The sequence below is a fragment of the Camellia sinensis genome, chromosome 4 (assembly GCF_055761805.1).
Source record: "Camellia sinensis isolate YWXY chromosome 4, ASM5576180v1, whole genome shotgun sequence".
Taxonomy (NCBI): Eukaryota; Viridiplantae; Streptophyta; class Magnoliopsida; order Ericales; family Theaceae; genus Camellia; species Camellia sinensis.
This window is the reverse complement of record NC_138964.1, coordinates 203,616,596-203,637,931: the sequence shown is the minus strand read 5'-3', so window position 1 is coordinate 203,637,931 and position 21,336 is coordinate 203,616,596. Positions and strand designations below refer to the sequence as shown.

At 28.0% G+C, this 21,336-nt stretch overlaps 1 protein-coding gene across 2 annotated transcripts; it reads left to right on the top strand.

The window, feature by feature from the left end:
* Positions 1 to 10,470: 10,470 nt before the first annotated feature.
* On the top strand, positions 10,471 to 20,307 carry LOC114306303 (transcription factor bHLH18). 2 transcript variants are annotated; one of them, XM_028251520.2, is made up of 5 exons: positions 10,471 to 10,723; positions 13,452 to 13,530; positions 18,187 to 18,747; positions 19,240 to 19,602; positions 19,758 to 20,307. In XM_028251520.2, exons 2-5 carry the CDS (start codon positions 13,495 to 13,497, stop codon positions 19,830 to 19,832), a joined length of 1,035 nt encoding a protein of 344 aa, XP_028107321.1. In that variant the 5' UTR covers positions 10,471 to 10,723; positions 13,452 to 13,494; the 3' UTR covers positions 19,833 to 20,307. The 2 variants fall into 2 exon arrangements, with proteins under 2 accessions (XP_028107321.1, XP_028107322.1); XM_028251521.2 differs by having other exon boundaries at positions 10,506 to 10,723; positions 13,447 to 13,530.
* The last annotated feature ends 1,029 nt before the right edge of the window (positions 20,308 to 21,336 follow it).

Sequence of the window (21,336 nt, the reverse complement as noted above, 5' to 3'; positions counted from 1 at the left end):
TTACATTATATAAATTATTTGTTTTGATGGTATTAATAATTTTTTATAAAAAATAAAAAATAAAATGTAAATAAAGTCAAATTTTAATAATTTAATAATGTAGCTGCAAAAAAAAAATTAAAATTCATTTACAATTTGGGTAAATCGAATAATTTGGGTTTAACTTAGGTCGGGCTTGAGCAGATATTCTCGGGTTACAATTCAAACTTGAGCAGGCTTAGACAAATATCAGCATAACTTGAGCTGAACTTGAACAATTTCTTAACCCGATCGAACCCCTCCGAATTACACCCTTAACTGCAACTCAACTCTATAGAATTTTATTTTATTTTATTTTTGAGATGAGTGACACTCCATGCCTGAGCTGTCTAGCAATATTTGAAGATACCACAAGGGTCGTCGTGGGCTATGAAATCTTTAAAACTCTTGCCAGTCTGCTTTTTCTGCAATGATGCCCATATTGCATCAATTAGGGTGGCCAGCAACTTTTGTTTATTATTTTAATAATTTTTTTTTTTTTTTTCCTTCATAATAGTTATAAGAAAAATATTTGAGGGCCACAAAAAGTATGGCTCAAATAGCTTAAAACTATCAAAACGACGTCGTTTTACGTCATTTTACGCCCAAAACGACGTCGTTTTGACAGTTTTGAGCCATTTGAATCACATTTTTTGTGACCCTCTACCATTGCTCTAGTCATAATGGATAATAAAATATGGAGCCACTATTGTCATTTTATTTTGTTTCAACTACACTTTATTCTTTGTCCTTTATTATACACGATTACATCTACACTTTCATACAAAATACACTATTTAAAAAAATTAAAATTCTAAGAATATTAATGTATTTGTTCCAAAGAATTTAAAACAAAATAGAGTAAGAATAGCCCACTCCCCAAAATATTTGAATTGATTTATTTTATAAATTATTTTATTTTGCTTAATTCTATCATTTCACACATTATTTCCACAACTTCAAAAAATTGGTATGCCAAGTTTTTTTTTGAAAGCCTTGGGTAGGGATGTAAAATCGACCTGACCTATCTAGTCGCGAGCTTGAGTTGGACCAGTCAAGGCCCACTCAAGTTCCTGTAAAAAAATGGATCGGGTAGACTTAGTTCCTAAAAGTCTAGGCTAAGGCCAAGTTTGGCATATTTAAAATAATTTATCTTTTTATCTTTTTTTCATCACATTACCTCTCAATTTCTCTGCACATCTTTTCATAAAAAGACAAAAAATATACTTATTTAGGTCATCCCAAATAACCCCTAAGACTGCCAAGGCCCTAGCCTAATCAAACCGGTAATCAGGCCTCGGGTTTGGATCAAGATTGACTTTTTCTCTCACCAAAATAACTTGTAGGTGATGTTGGGCATCGAAGAGGTTGAGCTAGGCCAAAAAAAACATGGCTCAATGAGCCATTTTTACACTCCTAACCTTAGGTTGACATATACAAATTAAAAGAAACATTTTGCTTCATATGTCGAATTTATTATTTTTTTAACCCTTTTACCGGCCTTCACTATTAAAAAAAAAAAAATTATTTTGACATTTATTTTGATTACGCCAAATTTGATTTTGCTGAAGACATATTAATTGCCAACATGATTTTGCGAGTTCAGGTTGACCCTATTAAATTAGTATAATTTTTATTGTTAAAGGTGAGACCTCAAATTAAAATAAAATAATAATAATAATAACAATAATAATAATAATAAAGATAAATTATAAATATACCTCATGAAAATTGTTTAAAACATATATTATTCCTTGTAAGTTGTAGTTTGGAAAATTTAAAATACGTTATAATTTTTTATTTAACAGAATTAATTAAAAAAATAAAATTTTAATTAGTGTCCTATATAATAGTAAAATTACTTGAATTAGTAATTAAAATAAATTTTTTAACATCATTAAAAACTGTTAATTAATTTAATAATTTATTAGCAAAATGAACTATTTATTATGAAATTAAAATTTTCATAGAGTAAGATATAATTTTCAAAATTATAAAAATAATTCATATTTTAAACAAATTTTAAAAATAGTGTATTTATAATTTACCCTAACAATAATGATGAAAAACCATGCACCAAATCTTCTTCGTTTGGGATGTGAGTTGACTTTTTGACTTTTTAACTATTTTAGTCTTGGGTTAAAAAGTCTCGTTTGTGATAGATTTTTTTACTTTTTTGACTTTTGTGAGAGAAAAAATAAAATTATTATGGTATGAATGTGACATTTTGTCTTATTGGGTTAAAAAGTCTATTTTGTATTTTTGTGACTATTTTAGCCAACAAGTTCAAAAACTTTCTATGCCAAATGAAGGCTAAGTTGTGAAGCTTCCTATTTCCTGAGGAATGACTAATGAAAAATGCTTTAGACCTCTAAATTGTGAGCTCTAGAAGAGCTCTAATCTGTGGGTCCCAGTGTGTGATTTGATGTTTTGGCCTTTGTTTTTTTTTTTTTCTTTTTTTTTTCAGGTTGCCACGTCACTAGTGCTCTTATTAGAGCTCTATTATTAGAGGTCTTAATCACCACTCATGACTAATCTTTCGACAATGATACATCTCTTCAAAATTAGAGCTCTAATTGAGCTCTAATGATGTAGAAAATAAAAAAATAAAATAAAATAAAATAAAAATAAGAAAAACAAGGCCTAACATCATATCAGATGGACTTTACATACACATTAGAGTTATTAAAACTAAAAAATTAGGACTTCAAAATATTTTTGCTAATCTTTAGACCATGAAGGTGAGTGAGTGGGGCTCCGTTTATTTCTCAAGACTAGTTAGCCCCACGCACATCACTGCTGATTCGGAATGCTATAATAAATATTTTGAGTATATTTTATTAGAATTATTATGATAAAGTAAAAAAATGAATAATCATTTTCAATCATGTGGGGTCGCATCATAATTTGTGAAGACTAAATTAGCTATTGTCACTCTTTTTTTAAAAAAAATTCACATAAATGCAACCCATCGAAATATTTAAGAAAATTAATTACAACTTTGTAACTCTGTTCCTACCAAATAACATGTCAATGGTCTGGGAAATGAATATCCCCAATGCTTCAAGATGTAAAGTGTCCAAATCAATGTGATCTAATATTCAATTTTCAAATTCATGTTCAGCAAGAAAACAGGGAAAAGTAACTAGAAAATGGAAGCAAAAAGAAGATAGAAACTTGAATGGAAAATTGCGCATGGCGCATGTTGCAACTTCAAATTTTAACTTAAATTTAAATTTGCGAAGTAAAATAACTTATCCAACCAAGAGCATTGTAACTAAACTAAGGGACTCCAAAAGGTGCCCAATGACAACGGCAGCCAAATGACAAATAAAAATATAGTTCTTCATAATAAAGAGACCGGTAATCTAGCTGCACATTTTCCATTTTCCATTTCCCTTTCCAAATCCCTTCCCAAATCCTCCAACCAAACACAGCATAAATCTCGAATAACTAGTTTTCAATTCCAATGCAATAACAGTTAATCCAGGCAACAAAAGGCAACGATTTCATAAAACTTTTCAATTTATGAATCAAAGTTGATAGTTGGGATATCAACTAACTGCTAAACAAAAATCTAGTTCGGTACTTGATAACAGAATATATATATTTTTTTTCCAGTAATTAATAAACTTCATTGGTCTGTTTAGTCTTGTTTTTGTGTTTCGTGTCTATAGAAATAAAAATAATTAAAAAATTAAAAACACCCGCCATGTAATTTTTATTCTAAAAAGTTGAAAAAAATTTAACAGTTTAGAAATAGGTAGGTAAATAAGTTTTTCTCTGTTTCCAAAAGATGAAAATAATACCAAGAATGCCCGCATTCAACCAATCAATAATTGTACTCCACCTTTCTGTTTCTCTGTTGTTGTGATTGTGATGGTGTAGTGTTATTGAGACATATTGACAACCACTTGGTGTGCATCTATTTAACATATACCCAGGAAGGAAAACAGTGTGAGTAAGGCCAAGTTTGGGAAGATTAAATAAGTGTACTTTTTGACTTTTTTTTGTATTATGTGTAAAAAAAGTAGAGAGGAGATGTTGATTGATGTGACTCAAAAAAGATAAAAAGATAAAATAAGTGCACTTTTTTAGGTTAGCCAAACTTGACCTAAATATTGTGCAACACACACATACATAAATAATAGGTATCAAATTACAAATGTAGGATTTGCAGTGGTGTAAGCAGAGCTTTGGATGACCAACTTCTTCTAGGATGATTTGAAGTCCACGCGTCCAACCCAAAATCTGTAAGGAAAGAGTTGGAAATGAAGCAAACAACACAACAGCATCAAAAACATCTACGAGAAAAGGAATGATGAGGAGATTTGTTTGTTTCTACTATTGTGTACGTGGGTAATTTGAAGCCCACGTGTCCAGCCCACATACAAACCAAACAAGCAGCACCGTTAATTTACGCCACTCTTTAAAACTTTTTGTTATTTATTATTTAATAGGCTCATTTTCCATAATTATGTATTTTTTTTTAATTTTACTCTTTATTTAATATAAACAATAATTTCATAAATATTTTTAATTTTTTTAAAAATTATATTTTTTAATTGTCAAAATTATGGTATTGTATTAAGAAATTATAAATCACTATGAAAATATTATTATAAAGTTCTATTTTGTTTTGAAAATTACTATTTGAAATTTTAACACAGTTTAACCCTTTTAGATTGTTTACGCTACAAAAAATCATAATTTGAAATAACAGAAAATGATGCACTTTTTATATTATAGTTGTTTTGACCCAATTGTTATTTATAATATTTTTAATATAATATTAAAATTTTTACTATTACAATTTTAGTTTTAATTAAGTTAAAATTATTCATAAAATTGTCGTTCATATTAAATTAGAAGGATAAAGTTAGAATAAGATATATCATTATGGAAGAATGATTTTTTAAAAAATATTTTACGACAAATAGAATTTAATTGTTCAAAATAGAACTTATTGGGAAAAAACAAAAATCAGTGAAAAACAAAAACACAAACCTACAAGGTTACAATAAAAGAGAAACCTAGGACCCACATGGCTTATTTTGGCAACATAGTTTTTAGTCACTTTTTTTTGTTAGTAGCAAAAGCCAAAAGTTAGTTTTTTTGGCTTTTTTTTTTCATTTGGGAAGTTGGTTTTTAGCCAACGGTGAAATTACAATTTTACCCCTCATTGGTCAAAATGTGTTATGTAGGTGAAGTTGTAAATATTTTAAATAAATGGAGGTATTAATCAAAAAAGTCAAAAGTCACTTTTTACCAACTTCCCAAATCATTTGTCTAAAAAAGCCAAAAACTTGGTTAAAAGCTAAAAAGTCACTTTTTACCATCTTTCTTAATCTAATTTTTTAACTATTTTAGCCTAATTAAAAAAATTTCGTTTTTGAAGAATTTTTGGCTTTTTTTTTTGTCATTTTATAAAAAAAAGTGAAATAATTATAATTTAGATGTGATATTTTATTTTATTAATTTTTTAATTTATTTTATCTTTTAGCAGACTAAATTAGTCCTAACTCATTTGCCAAACGAATAATATGTCCATGAAGTAAATATGCAAGAACTAATAAGAATCGAATTATTCAACAGTTTGGAATTACAATGTGGAGCTTTTTGATACAATTTATAGTTATTTATAGTTTAAAAAAAATTATTATGAGATTTTGTACCAAACTGTCTAGTGCAATTTCTGTTTACTTATCAAGCAAAAATAATTTAAATAAGATGAAAATTTTGATTATCCAAAAATTGAAGAGGGGATTCTTTTATCTTTTGTTTTTTTTATTTGAACTTTTAACTTACAATACGGTGCGCCAAAGAAGCCTGCAATATTATTAGTCTAGTGCTTGTAAATAATGATATAGTGAAAAATTTTATGATTGACCCATCTTTATTAGATAAGTGATAAATTAGAAAAAAGCTACTTTATTGAACATAATATGATTTTTTATTCACATAAATAATATTACATAATAATAATTCAGTTTGCATGAACAATCAAAACAAAACAAAACAAAACCAATTTAGAGGCGCTGTTTGGGAACTGCCCAAAGAGGCTATTATAGCCTAAAAAATTTTTTAAGCCAAAAAGTCACTTTTGCAAGTTTTTTCAAAAAAAAAAAAAAAAAAAAAAAGAGGACTGCACAGCGGCAGTGTAGGCTATGCCTACACTGTCAGCTACAAAATTTGTTCCATCAATGATAAATTACGATTTTATCCCTTGACAACAATTTAAAAAAATATGATTTTAGAGACAAATTTGTTATTCTAATTTCAAACATCATTTCAACACATTTTTCAATACAACAACTCAAATAAAATTTATCTCAACTTTCCAAACACAAAAACTAAAATAGCCTATTAAAATAGCCAAAAAACCAAATAACCTACTAAAATAGCCACTTCCCAAACGAGGCCAGAATACTCGATCAATTGGAATTCAGATTTTTTAAAATTTATATTTATATTTATTTTGTTGTTGGTGGCGGTGGTTATGTTAGTAATTAATATTGAGATACAAACAATTAATCAAATGGTAATTTTTCATGGGTCTTATCTAACAAGTGCATTGGAGTATAAGAAAAAAAATTATTTTTTATTAATTTTAAAATTGCTTTCAGATTTCTTGTATGATCTTTCATTTTATTTGTTCTTAAAATGTATTTATTAAGGTAATGTTTGCGAACGCTGATATGAAACATGTTTTTATTTATTTTTCAATAAACAAAAACAAATAACATGTTTACTTATTTCATTAAATCAATAACATGTTTTCAAAATAAATAATAAATAAAAAATATTTTTGGTGAGACACTGAGGAAGGAACGAAAACCTTTTTTCAAAAGAAAAAATGCATTTTATTGATTTCATAAATTTTAAAATTTGAAAAATTGTTGTCAATTTTTTTTGCTACGAAAATAGTTACTAAAAATATTTTCAATTTCAATTTTCAGAATCTTTAAAAAATATATATATAAACATTATTAAACAAACAAACAAACAAAAGACGAAGGGAGTCGACCTAATGGAGCCTAATGTATGAAATACGCCCTTATAAAGCCTCCGTTTGGGAAGTGGGTTGGTTTTTTTATTTTTTTGGCTATTTGAGCCTGGGTTCAAAAGCTTGGTTTGGGAAGAGATTTTTGACCTTTTGATTTTTTTTGTAAGAGAAGAGTGTAATGATTATGGGTTGGATGTATGTGATGTTTTGTCTGTTGTGACTCAAATAGCTTATTCTTTCTTTTATGGCTCAAAGAGCCAAAAGAGCCCAAATGAGCTCTTCCCAAACGACACCAAAGTGGAATGTCTAAGCCCTTGTTTGGCATAAGTAAAATGAGATTTTTTTGACTAAAATAGTCATAAAAAGATAAAGTAAATTTTTTAACTTAACAAAATAAAATGTCACATTTAAATTATAGTTATTTATTTTTTTATAAAAATAAAAAAAGTCAAAAAAATTTATCCCAAATAAATTTTTTAATCCCATACTAAAATAATCAAAAAAGACTAAAAATCAAAAAATCAACGAACCCTTAGGCCTCGTTTGAGAACAAACTAATTTAGTAACTTTTTTGTTATTTGGTTAAAATATGAACTAAAAAAAATTGGTATGTTTGGGAGGACTTTTTAATTTTTTACGAAAAGATGTGTAAAAAGTAGAGAGAAAAGAGAATATTTGACTTTTTGATATGAATTGTTGACTTTTTGACTAATTTAATAACTTTTTAATTTTTTAACTAAAAAAAAGGATTCCCAAACGAGACCTTAGTCAAATAATCATCTCGCTTCACTTCTATTTTTCTCCCATCAATTGTTAAAAAAATAAAATAAAAAAAAGAAAGATAAAAGCAAGTAAGTAGCCTTAGGCTATGTTAAACATGGGTATTTTTGACTATTTTTAGTCACAAAAATAAAAAGTAGATTAAAAAGTTAATAAAATAAAATGTCACATTTAAATAATAATTATTTTATTTTCAACTCCCAAAAGTCAAAGTAGCCAAAAAATTCATCAAAACGAAACTTTTTAACTTTAAGCTAAAATAATCAGAAAACAAAAAAATTAAAAAGCAAACTCACATTTAGTGGTGTTTTTAGAAGTTGGTAAAAAGTTATTTTTTTGACTTTTTAACTTTTTTTGATGACTTTTTTACAAAAAAAAATTGACTTTTTTAACTAAAAATAATTTTAAAAAATTAAAAAACTGACTTTTTTTTAGTTTCTTTCCAAAATGTCCCATAAAGGCTTAGGCCTCGTTTGGGAACATGCTAATTTAGTAATTTTTTAATTATTTAGCTAAAATATGAGTTAAAAAAATTAGTATGTTTGGAATGATTTTTTGATTTTTTACAAAAAGATATACAAAAAATAAAGAAAAAAGAAAATTTTTAACTTTTTGATATGAATTATTAACTTTTTAACTAATTTAATAATTTTTTGACTTTTTAACTAAAAAAGAGGATTTCCCAATAAGGCCTTAACACTATTTTTAGCTATTATCAGACAGGGCATTAAAGAAGCTTTTGTCATGAACAGCATGGGGGCCAGGACAACCGACTAATAATAATGAAAATTGAAATAAATATCACTGGATGGCAGATGGGGGGTGCTTCAACAATTTCCCATCATTTCAGGCCTGGTGCCCTATAAATTTCAAGAATAAAAATTGAGAATTATAATTTTGAAGTTGTAAAAAAAAAAATTAGTGATTTGGTGAGAAATAAAGTCACATGTGATGTGATGTGTGTGTTTATGTTTTTATTTTTATTTTTTTTGTTTTCTTGTTATATTATTAGAACTCTTTTTAAAACTCTAAAATTAGAGATTTCTATCATTATTAAAATTTTAAAATATGGTTTTTTTTTTCTATTCTTGCTTTAAAAAAAAAAAGAAAAAAGAAAACCTTTTGAATTTGCCATATCTTCCCATAATCAAGTGTGAATTAATATAAGACCAGGAATTGCGAGAAAATAATTTTGCTCGCCCATTTTTATGCGGTAACATTATTGATTTTGTAGAGTGATTTTTTGTTTTTTAATCTTATCTGCTACTTTAAGAACGATACTATAATAAGAACATTAATAAGAAATAAAAAATGTTTGAAAGCTCTAAATTAAGAGTTTTAAAAGGTGAGGTCTATCTATTAATAAGATGTTTTGGCTTTTTTTTTTATTTTTTTTTTTATTTTCCTCATTATCACATAAGTAAAGCTCAATTTAATGTTTTAATTTTAAAATTCTATACCACCCCCTCGTAACAAATATGTCTATTAAAGTTCAATGGTACTTACTTTTTTTTCTTTTTTTGGTAAGAATGGTGTACTTATGTCTATCAAAGTTCGATGGTGTACTTACTTTTTTTTCTTTTTTTTCGTAAGAATGGTGTACTTACTTTGATAGGTATTTTTTGTCATTATTTATGATGATTGTCATTTGAAGAAAATATTTTTTTCAATAAACTTTTTAGTAATTTCTTTTGTGAATTTTTTTTGGTTAAATATTTTATTTTTCAAAATGCATAAAAAAACCCAGAAATTTTTAAAAATTAGACCAATATTTATAAAAATTATCAAAGGCAATAAGATTCACTTTGTTTGGTTAGAATTTTTAAAAAAAGACTTTTCAGAAAAATTTTACTTTATTGTTTTTCGTATTTTTTTTTGTTTTTACTGAATATTTTTAATATTTTAAACAAATTTTTTAATTTTTAAGACATACCTAACATAAATATACTTAAAAAGTAAAAACATTGTGAAAAAACTTTTTAATAATTCACTAAATACCAAAAATGCAAAAAAAAGAAAAAAAAAAAAGAGAATTCAATACATTTTTTATATTTTTATGTATTTATTAATTTTTTAAAATATTTTTTCACAAATTTTTTACTTGTTAGATACATCTAAGTAAGGTGCATCTAAAAAAGTAAAAAAATGTTTAAAATTTTAAAAATACTCACTAAAACCAAAAAAAAATAAGAAAATAAAAAAATTCAATTTTCAAAAAATTTAATCCAAAAAACTCAAACTAAAACAGACTAAATAATTTTTCTTAGCCTTTTTCACATTTTTCATTTTTAGTAGATATAGGGCTTAATTTATTATAAAGTGTTAACTATTTTTTGAGTGATTATTCAGTATTCTCGAAGTATGGATACGTGGTGTTCTATAAGATTTTGATTGATAAAAAGCAGTAGGGACTCATAATTTATGTTAGGGATGAAGAAATAACACGAGAAATAAGTAATTAATAATTAACTTAAAATATGACCACATAATATTTTGAAATTATTAAATAATTTTCCTTATTTTTTTCATTTCAAAGATGTTACACTTGTTTTTATTTTCAATTCATCAATGGCCCCTTAGTACTTAAAAAATAAAAAATAAATAAAAAAGGTTGAAAGGTGTTTGCTAAAAAGATGTAACCTTGATAATGGAGCCATCTATGAATTGGACTTGGTTTCTTTTTCCATCTTTTTTTTTCAATAAGTTAGAGACAGATCTCTAAAGCCAAGATTCACGTGGGCATGAGAGAAAATCTGTATTTTTTCTTATCGTATGCATTATTTATTTGTATTTTATTTTTGCGGTACCAAAGGGGAGAGCGAGAGAGAGAGGGGCACACATCTATAAAAGGAAAGGTCTAACCAGATCTCTATTCGGCAAATAGGAACAGATAATAGTCTTCTTCTCTCATTGAAGAAGGTATGCTTCTCCATCATCACTCTCCTCTCAAATCAATACTCATTTGATCACTTCTTCTTTTCTTGTTCTTGGTTTTAGGGTTTAGTCACTCTATCCGAGTCATGAATATATATGTATGTATGTATGTATATATATGCATCTCATGCAATGATACGTAACGAGTTTCAGTCTATATTTGTTCTTGTTTTTGTTTTGTGTCTGCGTTCTTCTTTTAAGTATCCCCTAAAAGCTCTTCAACTTTTGTTGCTCGAAAAATGTTTTAGAGCTCTAGAGTAAGAAGAGCTGCTCTGGCAATTGTGTGGTTCCTACTTTAATGTGATATTTTAGTTTGTTTTTTTTATTTTTTTTTTAAGTTGTCAGTTCAGTAAAGCTCGATTTATAATTGGGCAAATTACATATACACCCCTCGAGGTTTGGCTAAATTACAGATACCCCTGAGGTTTCAGAAATTACATCCCGCCCCCTGAGGTTTGTATTTTCATAACAATTTGCCCCCTGAGGTTTATATTTCATAACAAATTACCCCCTAATTTCTTATGCAAATATAGCATTCAGGGGGGAATTCGTAATTTCTCAAACCTCAGGGGCATCTGTAATTTAGCTAAACCTCGAGGGGTGTATATGTAATTTGCCCTTTATAATTCTACTTTTAGAGGTTATCAATCACTACTGTTTGTTGCCCCTTTGTACTGTTTTATATTAGGTCTCGTTTTGACAGCTCACTCCTTTAGCTTAAAAATTAATAATAAAAAAAAATTAATAACTTGTATTAAAAAGTTAAAAAAGTTAAAGATTTTATTTTGTGTTCTTTTGAAAAGTTGGTCAAAAATCAATTTCTAATTTTTTATCAATTTTGAATCACAACACCTCTCACATAATTTACTCACAAAAGACAAAATAAGCTAATAAATCAAAAGATTAATTTTTTACCAACTTCTCAAAACACTCTTTATTTTTTATGTTTTGAACATTTAAAAAAAAAAATCAAAAAGACATTCTAAAATACTAATTTTTTTACGTCATATTTTAACAAAAAAAATGAAAAAATGATTAAAATAATTTGTTTTCAAAAGAGACCTTAATGTTGATTTTTTGTTTTGAGTTTCGAAACTTAGGCCTCGTTTGGAAACCTTTCCTTTTTGTCAAAAAGTCAAAAAATTATTAAATTAGTCAAAAAGTCAACAAATCATATCAAAATGTCAAAGATTCTTTTTTTCTCTATTTTTTGCACATCTTTTCGTAAAAAGCAAAAAAATCATTTCAAACATACTAGTTTTTTTAAATTAATATTTTAGCGAAATAAACAAAAAATTATTAAATTAGTTTATTCCCAAACGAGGCGTTAATAACGTTATACTTATTATTTTTTCAATTATATTATATATATTAGTAAATAAAATATCATATGAAAAGATGATAAGTACAATATTATTTTTCAAAATCAGATCGTTAAGAGTTTATAGTTTGAAAATGTCGTTTCTTGTTTTCGAAACAACAATGCTGTATTTATTATATTTTCCATAATACATATAGCCTCCGTTTGGGAAGTGAGTTGGCTTTTTGGCTTTTTGGCTTTTTGGCTATTTTAGCCTGGACTATTTTAGCCTGGTTTGGGAAGGGCTTTTTGGCTTTTTGGCTTTTTTGACTTTTTTTGTGAGAGAGGATTGTAATGATTATGGGTTGGATTTGATGTTTTGTTTTTTGTGGCTAAAATAGCCTATTTTGTTTTTTGTGGCTATTTTAGCCCTAAACCAAGTTCCCAAACAAAGGCATAGTTCATAATACCATGTGACATATCTGGAACAGTTAAGGTCAAGTTTGGCTATCCTAAATAAGTACATATTTTTTATTTTTTTATCTTTTTTCTATCACATTATCTCTTTACTTTTTTGCACATCTTTTCGTAAAAAGACAAAAAGTATACTTATTTAGGTCATCCCAAATAAGTCTTAAATATTAATGCACCTTATGTTAAACTCATTATATCAAGGAAAATGTTACTATAGGTTTTAAATTTTCTATTAAATAAATGATCAAATATTTCATATGGGTACCGAGTTTATAAAATTACAGACTCTATACCCATTTGAGACATTTAATAATTTATTTAATAAAAAATTTGATATATCTAATATTACCTTTATATCAATGGTTATTGATGGTAATGTGAGATGATAAATTAAATGAGACATAAATTTATAAAAATATAAAAGTTAAGGATTTGGTATATTGATTGTCAATAATTCCGGTGACAAATTAAATGAACTAATTTTTTTTCTTTTAGATATTTATTTAAGAGTCTTATTAATGATAGTCCTAAAAGCTGTGAATAAAAATCATCAAATGTGAGACTTTTTTGTAATATAAAGGGTTGTTTGGAATGACCTAAATAAGTGTATTTTTTTGTCTTTTTACGAAAAGATGTACAGAAAAATAGAGAGGTGATGTGATAGAAAAAAAATAAAAAGATAAAAAGATGGATTACTTTGTGTATGCCAAACTTAGCCTAAATACACTCTATACATATCTCAAAATATTTCACACATTGCAGTGTTTTTTTATACACTTTTTTTTAAAACAATCTTAGAGTCGGTTTTAACATTTTTATTTAATTATTATTAGTAAATCATCAAAATTGATGAGGATTCGATATATATCTTGAATTATTGAATTATTGGACTTAACAGCCTGTGTTTAATGTGACATGTGCATGTTTTAATCAGTGCAGGTCTATCTATCTCCTAAGCTGAGAAATTAAAGGAATCGCATTTATGGATATGTCATTGGAAAAGTGGATTTCGGAATTGGTGAGTACTTTTTTAATATTAATTTTTAAGAAAATAATATAAAAGTCTATTTTTTAAATTTATTTTTTAGATTTAGTGATGTTTTAAAAAATTGGTAAAAAATTAATTTTTGACTTTTTTAATAAAAAAAATTAACTTTTTGAGTAGTGACTCGGGTAAAAAAAAAATAATAATTTTTTTGACTAAAAAAATTAAAAATTAACTTTTTACTAGTTTGCCAACGCAAGTCATAGTGATGATTAAGAAGGTGATTGATTGATCTAATCATCTTTTTGACATAACATTTAGTTTAGAAAGTGAGTTTAATTTTTAAACAACAATGATTCATCCCCTTTTTTCCTCACCCCCTTTGACCCCCTCTCTCTCTCATTGGTCATTTTTTCTTTTTCTTTTTTTTTTTTTTCCTGCTCCTCCAATCACCACCTGCCACGTGGCAAAGGGGTGAGGGGGTGACCTCCAAAAGGGGGTCCCAAGCATTATTCATTTTTAAATCAGAATAGTAATTTTATAATTTTTATAAGAATCTTATTAACATGTATACGTACATATAGATTCTGCATGTAATAGTTCCATAAAAATGTATGTACCAGTTTTGTATAAATATATATGTTTTTATAATTTGATTAGTCTAAAACTCTAAGCTTAATATTTAAAAATAATGTTAACATCACTTAGAATTGTGAATTTTATCATTTTGAATTAATTAAAACTTGCATTAATTTTGTGTCGGTATGTAAACAAAATTTAACTATTTTCTTTATTCGCACCTTTAAGACACGATAACAAAATTCTTTTCACATCACCTTTTGGAGTGCAACGTGGATGACGAGCAACCCAAGTTCAATATGTAAAATTAGTACTTTGAAAGGGTATTTGGCATCTTTTAAAAAAGATAATTCTTTTGATTACAAAATTAAAAAAACTTATTTATTATTAATTAAAAAATTAAATGTCTAATCAATTTTTTATTTACAAAAAATAATTTATTAATAATTTCTCAAGTATTTTTTGACTAGTGTAATCAAATTTAGGGTCATTTTGGGTACAAATTTATAAGTCAATTTATTAGTTTATTAAAATTATATCATTTTTTAATTTTTTATATATTTTTTTCCTAATAAGTCAAAAAAATCAATTTATAACTTTATTTTATAGGGATATATAAAATAAATTATTATACAGATTTCAAATAAAATAATGGCTTGTTTGGTTTGAATTTGAGAGATGAGTTTTAAAAAAAAAAAATTCAAAAAATTTTCAAAATCATTTTTTCTCTCTTACACATTAATCAATCATTTTTTCTCTTTCCTCTTTCCTTCTCAATTACGTTCTCTCTCTTCTCTCTCATTCTCAATTACTTTTTTTCTCACACATATCTACTAAATTCTTCTAAAATATCAGTTTTAAAAAAAAAAATTTCAAAAAATTTTCAAAATCACTTTTTCTCTCTTACACATTAATCAATCATTTTTTCTCTTTCCTCTTTCCTTCTCAATTACTTTCTCTCTCTTCTCTCTCATTCTCAATTATTTTTTTTCTCACACATATCTACTAAATTCTTCTAAAATATCAAATCATCCAAAATTCTCACAAAAAATTTATCTCTCAAAATATACAATCAAACAAACCAAAAAAATTTCTAAAACAACTCTTTAAAATTTTTTTCAAAAATAACTCTCTCAAAAATAAACCAAATAAGCCTGTCTTTTTATAATTTTAAAAATATTATTAAATATGTACAGTATTTTTAATTATTCATTTGTCGTTTATAAATTACTAGCCGTTAAATTATTGTTTCTCTGTCGTTCGATAAGAATCGTCGTACTATAAGTGATGTCGCAGTCAAGATCAATAATTGTCGAGAAAAGCGCTATTCACATTATTTTAGGAACTATGCTGCAGACCGCAGTGAGGGTCGCGCCCCCAAGTGAGGTAGCGAGCCCTCACTGGGCTGAAACTCTAAAAAAAAAATAATAATAATAATAATTTTTTTTTTTATCCAATCACAACACCCCATTTCACTGAGAGTCGACTCCCAGTGGGGTTCGAAGCATTTTTTTTATTTTACGGTGGTTGTTTTGCCTGTGCTATTAGTCTAAGGTTATTTTAATACATTATTCTATTTATATTGTAATTATTTTATTTAAATTACATTACTTTTTTATTACATTATTTTAAATTTGAATTATATTTTATATTTTTTTTGTAAAAAATTAAAAAGTATATTAATCTATCACTTCCTAAACAATCTCAATTCACAATGATCATGATAACGGGGTTTCTTGGAAATCAGAAGGTGTTTTAGAAAGATAATTAAAAGTTACGTTTTAATTTTTTTTTTTTTTTTTTTGTCTTTTTTTAAGAGATGGAGGTGGGTTAAAAGTTAAAAAATGACTTTTAATCCATTTTTCAAAACATTCCCAAGTCCTTAGGTCCCAAGTTCAAACTCTCGTGTCAGTCTTTTAGGTGTAGCACAGTTAGTTAGGAGGCTACTTTTAAGCAATTTCATCGCACATGGTGTGGATTCAATGCTCTTCCGTCGTGAGAATCTTGATTTAAGCGAAAGTTGTCTTAGAAGATTGAGACAATTTCTCAGTTTATAGTTTCCTAACTTAGACCTGCGGATGAGTGAAAGGATTTTTTTGTAACAAAAAAAAAATGATAACAGGGCTTCCTTCTGCCCCCAAATTTGATCGGAAGTCCTCTGAGAATTCAAATTTCATTTTTGGCCTATCTTTGAATTTTTATATGTTTTGAACATATTTTTCATGTAAAAAATTAATTTAGGATTGTTTGAGATTATTTAAATAAATGTATTTTTAATTTTCTTTTTATAAAAATATATGTGCAAAAAAGTATGACGATAATGTGATTAAAAAAAATTTTTAAAAAATGTGTTAATATCTAAATTTTCAAATAACCTCTTAATTAATAATCGATAATTATATATTTAAATTATATTTTTATTGAAAAGATGGATAGCCAATTTTTAAAATTAAATCTTTTGTTCATTTTTTAAAAAGGAATGTAAATTAAAAATGTGCCTATCAATATATATATATATATTTTTTATATAAATAGTTTATTAAACAGTATTAAAAATCGAAAAAATGTTTGATCTACCGAAATAGAGAGTCCGATTACGCCCGAATGACGTGGTCGGATGATCGGCTGAATGACCGACATTACCCTTATTAATCACGGTTGTCATTCTTGTCAACCACGACTATCACCCTTATCAACTGGTGTGGTAATCAACATTCACCTATATTACTGACATTCTATCGAATGATTAGTCGAACGACCTTCTGAGTGACCTGTCAGACAATCGATATGCACAAATTCAGACAATTTAGATAAGACTAAATTCAAAAAATGTAATATTACTCTAAAAATTAAATAATTTAAATAATTGAAATGACCGAAGTGAGTCCAAATTATCATAAGCTAAATCGTCTAGTCCAATTAAAAAATTGGAGGGAAGCACAATTCATTATGATAATATATTTAAGCCTAGTTTGGAAACATGCTTTTTTAGTAATTTTTTGATTTTTTGACTAAAATATGATGTAAAAAAAATTAGTATGTTTAGGATATTTTTTGAATTTTTACGAAAATATGTACAAAAAATAGAGAGAAAATAAAATCTTTAACTTTTTAATATAAATTGTTGATTTTTTTACTTTTTTAATAACTTTTTGACTAAAAAAATCACTTGTCAAACGAGGTCTTAGTATGATAAACCTTCTAAAAATGCTATTGTGCCATATAAATTTCGACAATGCTACGTAGCTCAAATTTTGTGGCTCAAAAGTGGCCCAAATGGCCAAAACGACGTCGTTTTGAGTACCGAACAACATAAAAATGGCCAAAACGACGTCGTTTTGGCCATTTGAGCCACTTTTGAGCTACAAAATTTGAGCTACGAGACATTTTCCTATAAATTTACCATGATTTTTGTGGGTAATGTATTTATCTGGTGAAAAAATTAAATTGATATAGGGTTGGTTTGGGAAGTGAGTTGACTTTTTGGCTGTTTGATTTTTTTGGCTATTTTAGTCTTAGCTAAAAAGTTTGATTTCAAATTTTTTTTTGACTTTTTAACTTTTTTAACTTTTTTTGTAAGAGAATGGTGTAATGATTATGAATTGAATGTGATGTTTTGTTTGTTATGATTAAAATAATTTATTTTATTTTTGTGGTTAAAATAACCAAAAAGACCCATAAAACCACTTCCCAAATGGTGCCATAATGTTAGTTTAAGTTTGGATAGAAATCTTAACGATTGCTATTTAAGTAAAATTTGTGAGATGATTCTACATCTTGATTTAGGGTTGGTTTAGGATGTTTTAAAAAAGTATATTTTTTAATTTATTAGTTTATATGAGTTGATTTTGGGTTGAATTTGATATGATGTTTTAAAAAAGTGATGTGATTTAAATAAAATAATGTAACTTAAATAAAATAGTGACTTTTTGTATTATTTATGCCAAGCCAACCCTTAATCCAGTGACAAATAAACAGGCTTAACGTTACCCCGAGTTTACTGAAAATTAAAGCCAACCCGAGACCCGAGTTACAACCCTAACTCCTCTTCTTCTGCGGCTTTTTTTTTGTCAGGCTAAGAAAGTTCTGTAAATGGTGTTTGATTCACAGGAAATGGATGATTACAACTTCTTAGATCATTGCCAAACCTATTCAACTGAATTCAATTCCATTGATGACTTTTCACAGCTCGTAAATTCACCTGGAGAGAATCTACAACAATCTTCATCTTCCGAGAGCTACACTTCTTGCTCTACCTTAAATCTCAATTGCACCGCCGCCGCCGCCGCCACCGCCATGGCCGGCGGAGGAGGATGTGAGAATGGCTATGAGAGACCAACTAAACAGATCAAAACGAGCATTACTGAACAATTCAGTCCTAATTTCCCGATTTCGTTTGCGGATTTCGGATCGTTGCCTAGTTCACCGTCTACGAATCCTCCTGAGAATATCGATAACGCTTCGGAGCCAAAGGATGAGGTGGTCTCTAATGGAGATCATGCAAGTGTTCCGTTGAAAAATAATCCACCCAAGGCTGGTCAGAAGAGGTCGAATGCGATCACTCGAACTCCTCTGGAGGTTCAAGATCGCGTAATGGCGGAGAGAAAGAGGAGAGAGAAACTCAGTCAGCGATTCATTGCCCTTTCCGCCATGGTTCCTGGCTTAAAGAAGGTACTTACTTTCTTACTTACTACATTATTTTCTTTTATTTTTTGATATATATATATATATATATAAAGAAAGAAAAAAAGAAGAAGAAAGAAATCAACAAGAAGAAGAAGAAGAATTTCACTTGTGTTTGTTTATGAATCAATGTTTTCATGTGCTCCTTAAGGTTTCTACTGATGTGTTTGCAAGATCGTGACAGAAAACCAGAGGGCCTTTGCTTATATTTTATCAATTCCCCCCCCCAAAAAAATAAATCTAGTGTGTTTATCTAGGAGATGATCTTTCGATATATCTAGTGCTTTTTTTGTTCTCCTCTTACATAGATCCACCCAATTTCACATGATCTTTGATACTATATCTTATTTAAAAAATAATGGTTGAAAAACATTATTAAATCTATTTCAATACATCCTAATTCCCAAAGAAGTTTTCATATTAGTGTAATGCCATTTTTTGGGAACCCTGTTTTCATACCTAATCCAATTTATCTTACAGATGGACAAAGCTTCTGTTCTTGGAGATGCCATTAAGTACTTGAAACACCTTCAAGAACATGTGAAATTGCTTGAGGAACAAATCAACAAGAAATCTGAAGAATCAGTTGTGTTTGTGAAGAAGTCTCACATTTCCGGCGACGATGATTCTTCTTCGTGTGATGAGAACTTTGATGGCCAAGCGCTTCCAGAAATCGAAGCTAGAATTTCAGAAAACCATGTACTCATTAGAATCCATTGCGAGAAGCAGAAAGGCGTTGCGGTGAAACTACTTAGCGAAATCGAGAAGATTCATCTGAGTGTTGTTAATAGCAGTTTCTTGCCATTTGGGCAGTATGCTATGGATATCACTGTCGTTGCTCAGGTAAATTCAAATTTCTGATGAAGACTTGTTAATCAACAAATGTTTCGTGAAACTGTTTTTGGAAAATAGGAAATTACACCCAATAGGCTGTAAACACAACCAAATTTGATTTCACAACTTTAAATATTTGTATTTAGCATCTGAAATTCTTGCAGATGGATGCGGATTTTTCCTTGACAGTGAAGGATCTGGTGAGAAAACTGCGCTCGGCTGTTTTGAAGTTCATGTGACATGCTTCCATAACCACTTCATCCGATTGAAGAGCGTGAACCAGTTGTATCAGGAGCGGAGGAAGTGTGGCTGCACTGCAGGGCTTGAGCTTCCTCTCCTCTGGCCCTGTTGTACATTATTAACTTAGAAAAATAATGGCAAGGAAAATGAGAAAATTCGGAAAAAAAATGGTTTGTAATCTGCACTGTAGACTGTCCTTATGCTGGTGAATCTTTCCCATTTGACCCCACTTTTGATAGGAAAAATCCCGAGTCATAAAATTCGATTACAAGGTTGGACATAACTTTTTAACATGAGGTGGATCTCACTGATGTAAAATGATCGTGTCTGATTCTGTGATTGAATTCGATTCCATGCAACAACTGTTTTGATAGTGGTTTGTTTTTTTTTTGGTTGATTATGTAGACCACGTTTTAACTGCCCCTATGCAATAAAGTTGAATAAAGGCTTTTTCGAATGCGGAATTGCCATGTATATCACCAGTTTTGATTATCGTGTAGTTATGTCTCGTGGATGTGAACTGTTGGATTAGTAGGGCTATTGATCCAACCGTTGAAATATTACATGATATAACTCGGTGGCTTATGTAGCATTTTGCTTTAGTAATCTTATAATATTATTATATAAGAGTAATGTTAGGGACATCAAATTTTTTATCAAACAAATGATCAAATGTCTCACATGGGTGTGGAGTCCGCAATTTTGTGGGCTTATACTTATGTGAGACATTTGGAGCCCTAAAAACTTCCTCCCTAATTTCCAATTTTGGCAACTTTTTCCTTTTTTTTTTTTTTTTTTTTTGTTTTTTACTTGATATGGAAATTAGGGGGATTAGGGGGATGTAGCATGACCCTAATAGAAAATAAGGCAAAATATAGTGGGGTCATGCTACATCCCCTAAAAAACATCCCCCTAATCCCCCTAATTTCCATATTAAGTAAAGAAAAAAAAAAAAAAAAAGGAAACAGTTGCCAGAAATGGAAATTAGGGGGATTAGGGGTGAGGATTTTAGGGCTACAAATCATTTCCCAATATAGTGATAGTTCTTATATTTTATCCTTGTATTATTTTGGTTATTCCACTTTCAATTGTCTCAATTTTAATCATTAATTTTTTATTTTATGTCAATTCAATTCCATTGATAATGTTGTTAGGATTTTTGACAGAAAATTATTACTGAGTTAGTTAAGATTAACTCATTGAGGGCTATTTTGGGAAGTGGGTTAAAAGCTATTTCCTAATTTTTAACCTACTTTCCTCTCTCACAAAAAGTAACTTTTAATCAGCTTTTAACTAAAAAGTAGCTTTTAACCATCTTTTCAAAATAATACTGAGTTAATCTAGTTTATAATTTTATCCCTAAAAAGTGAATCAACATGTTTTACCTATAAAAAAATTTACCACATAATTGATTTAAAATATTACATAAGTAATGTCACGTGGTGTTCTGGAATTAGTTGTAAATTATAATGCAAAGATGGTTAAAAGTGACTTTTTGGCTTT

What these genes read in the sequence shown, in the direction of transcription:
- LOC114306303 (XM_028251520.2), top strand. Translation starts at nt 13,495, where the DNA reads ATGGATATGTCATTGGAAAAGTGGATTTCGGAATTG. An exon ending in TGGTTCCTGGCTTAAAGAAG is followed by an intron (nt 18,748 to 19,239) that starts GTACTTACTTTC and finishes TTTATCTTACAG; the next exon opens with ATGGACAAAGCTTCTGTTCT. An exon ending in ATATCACTGTCGTTGCTCAG is followed by an intron (nt 19,603 to 19,757) that starts GTAAATTCAAAT and finishes AAATTCTTGCAG; the next exon opens with ATGGATGCGGATTTTTCCTT.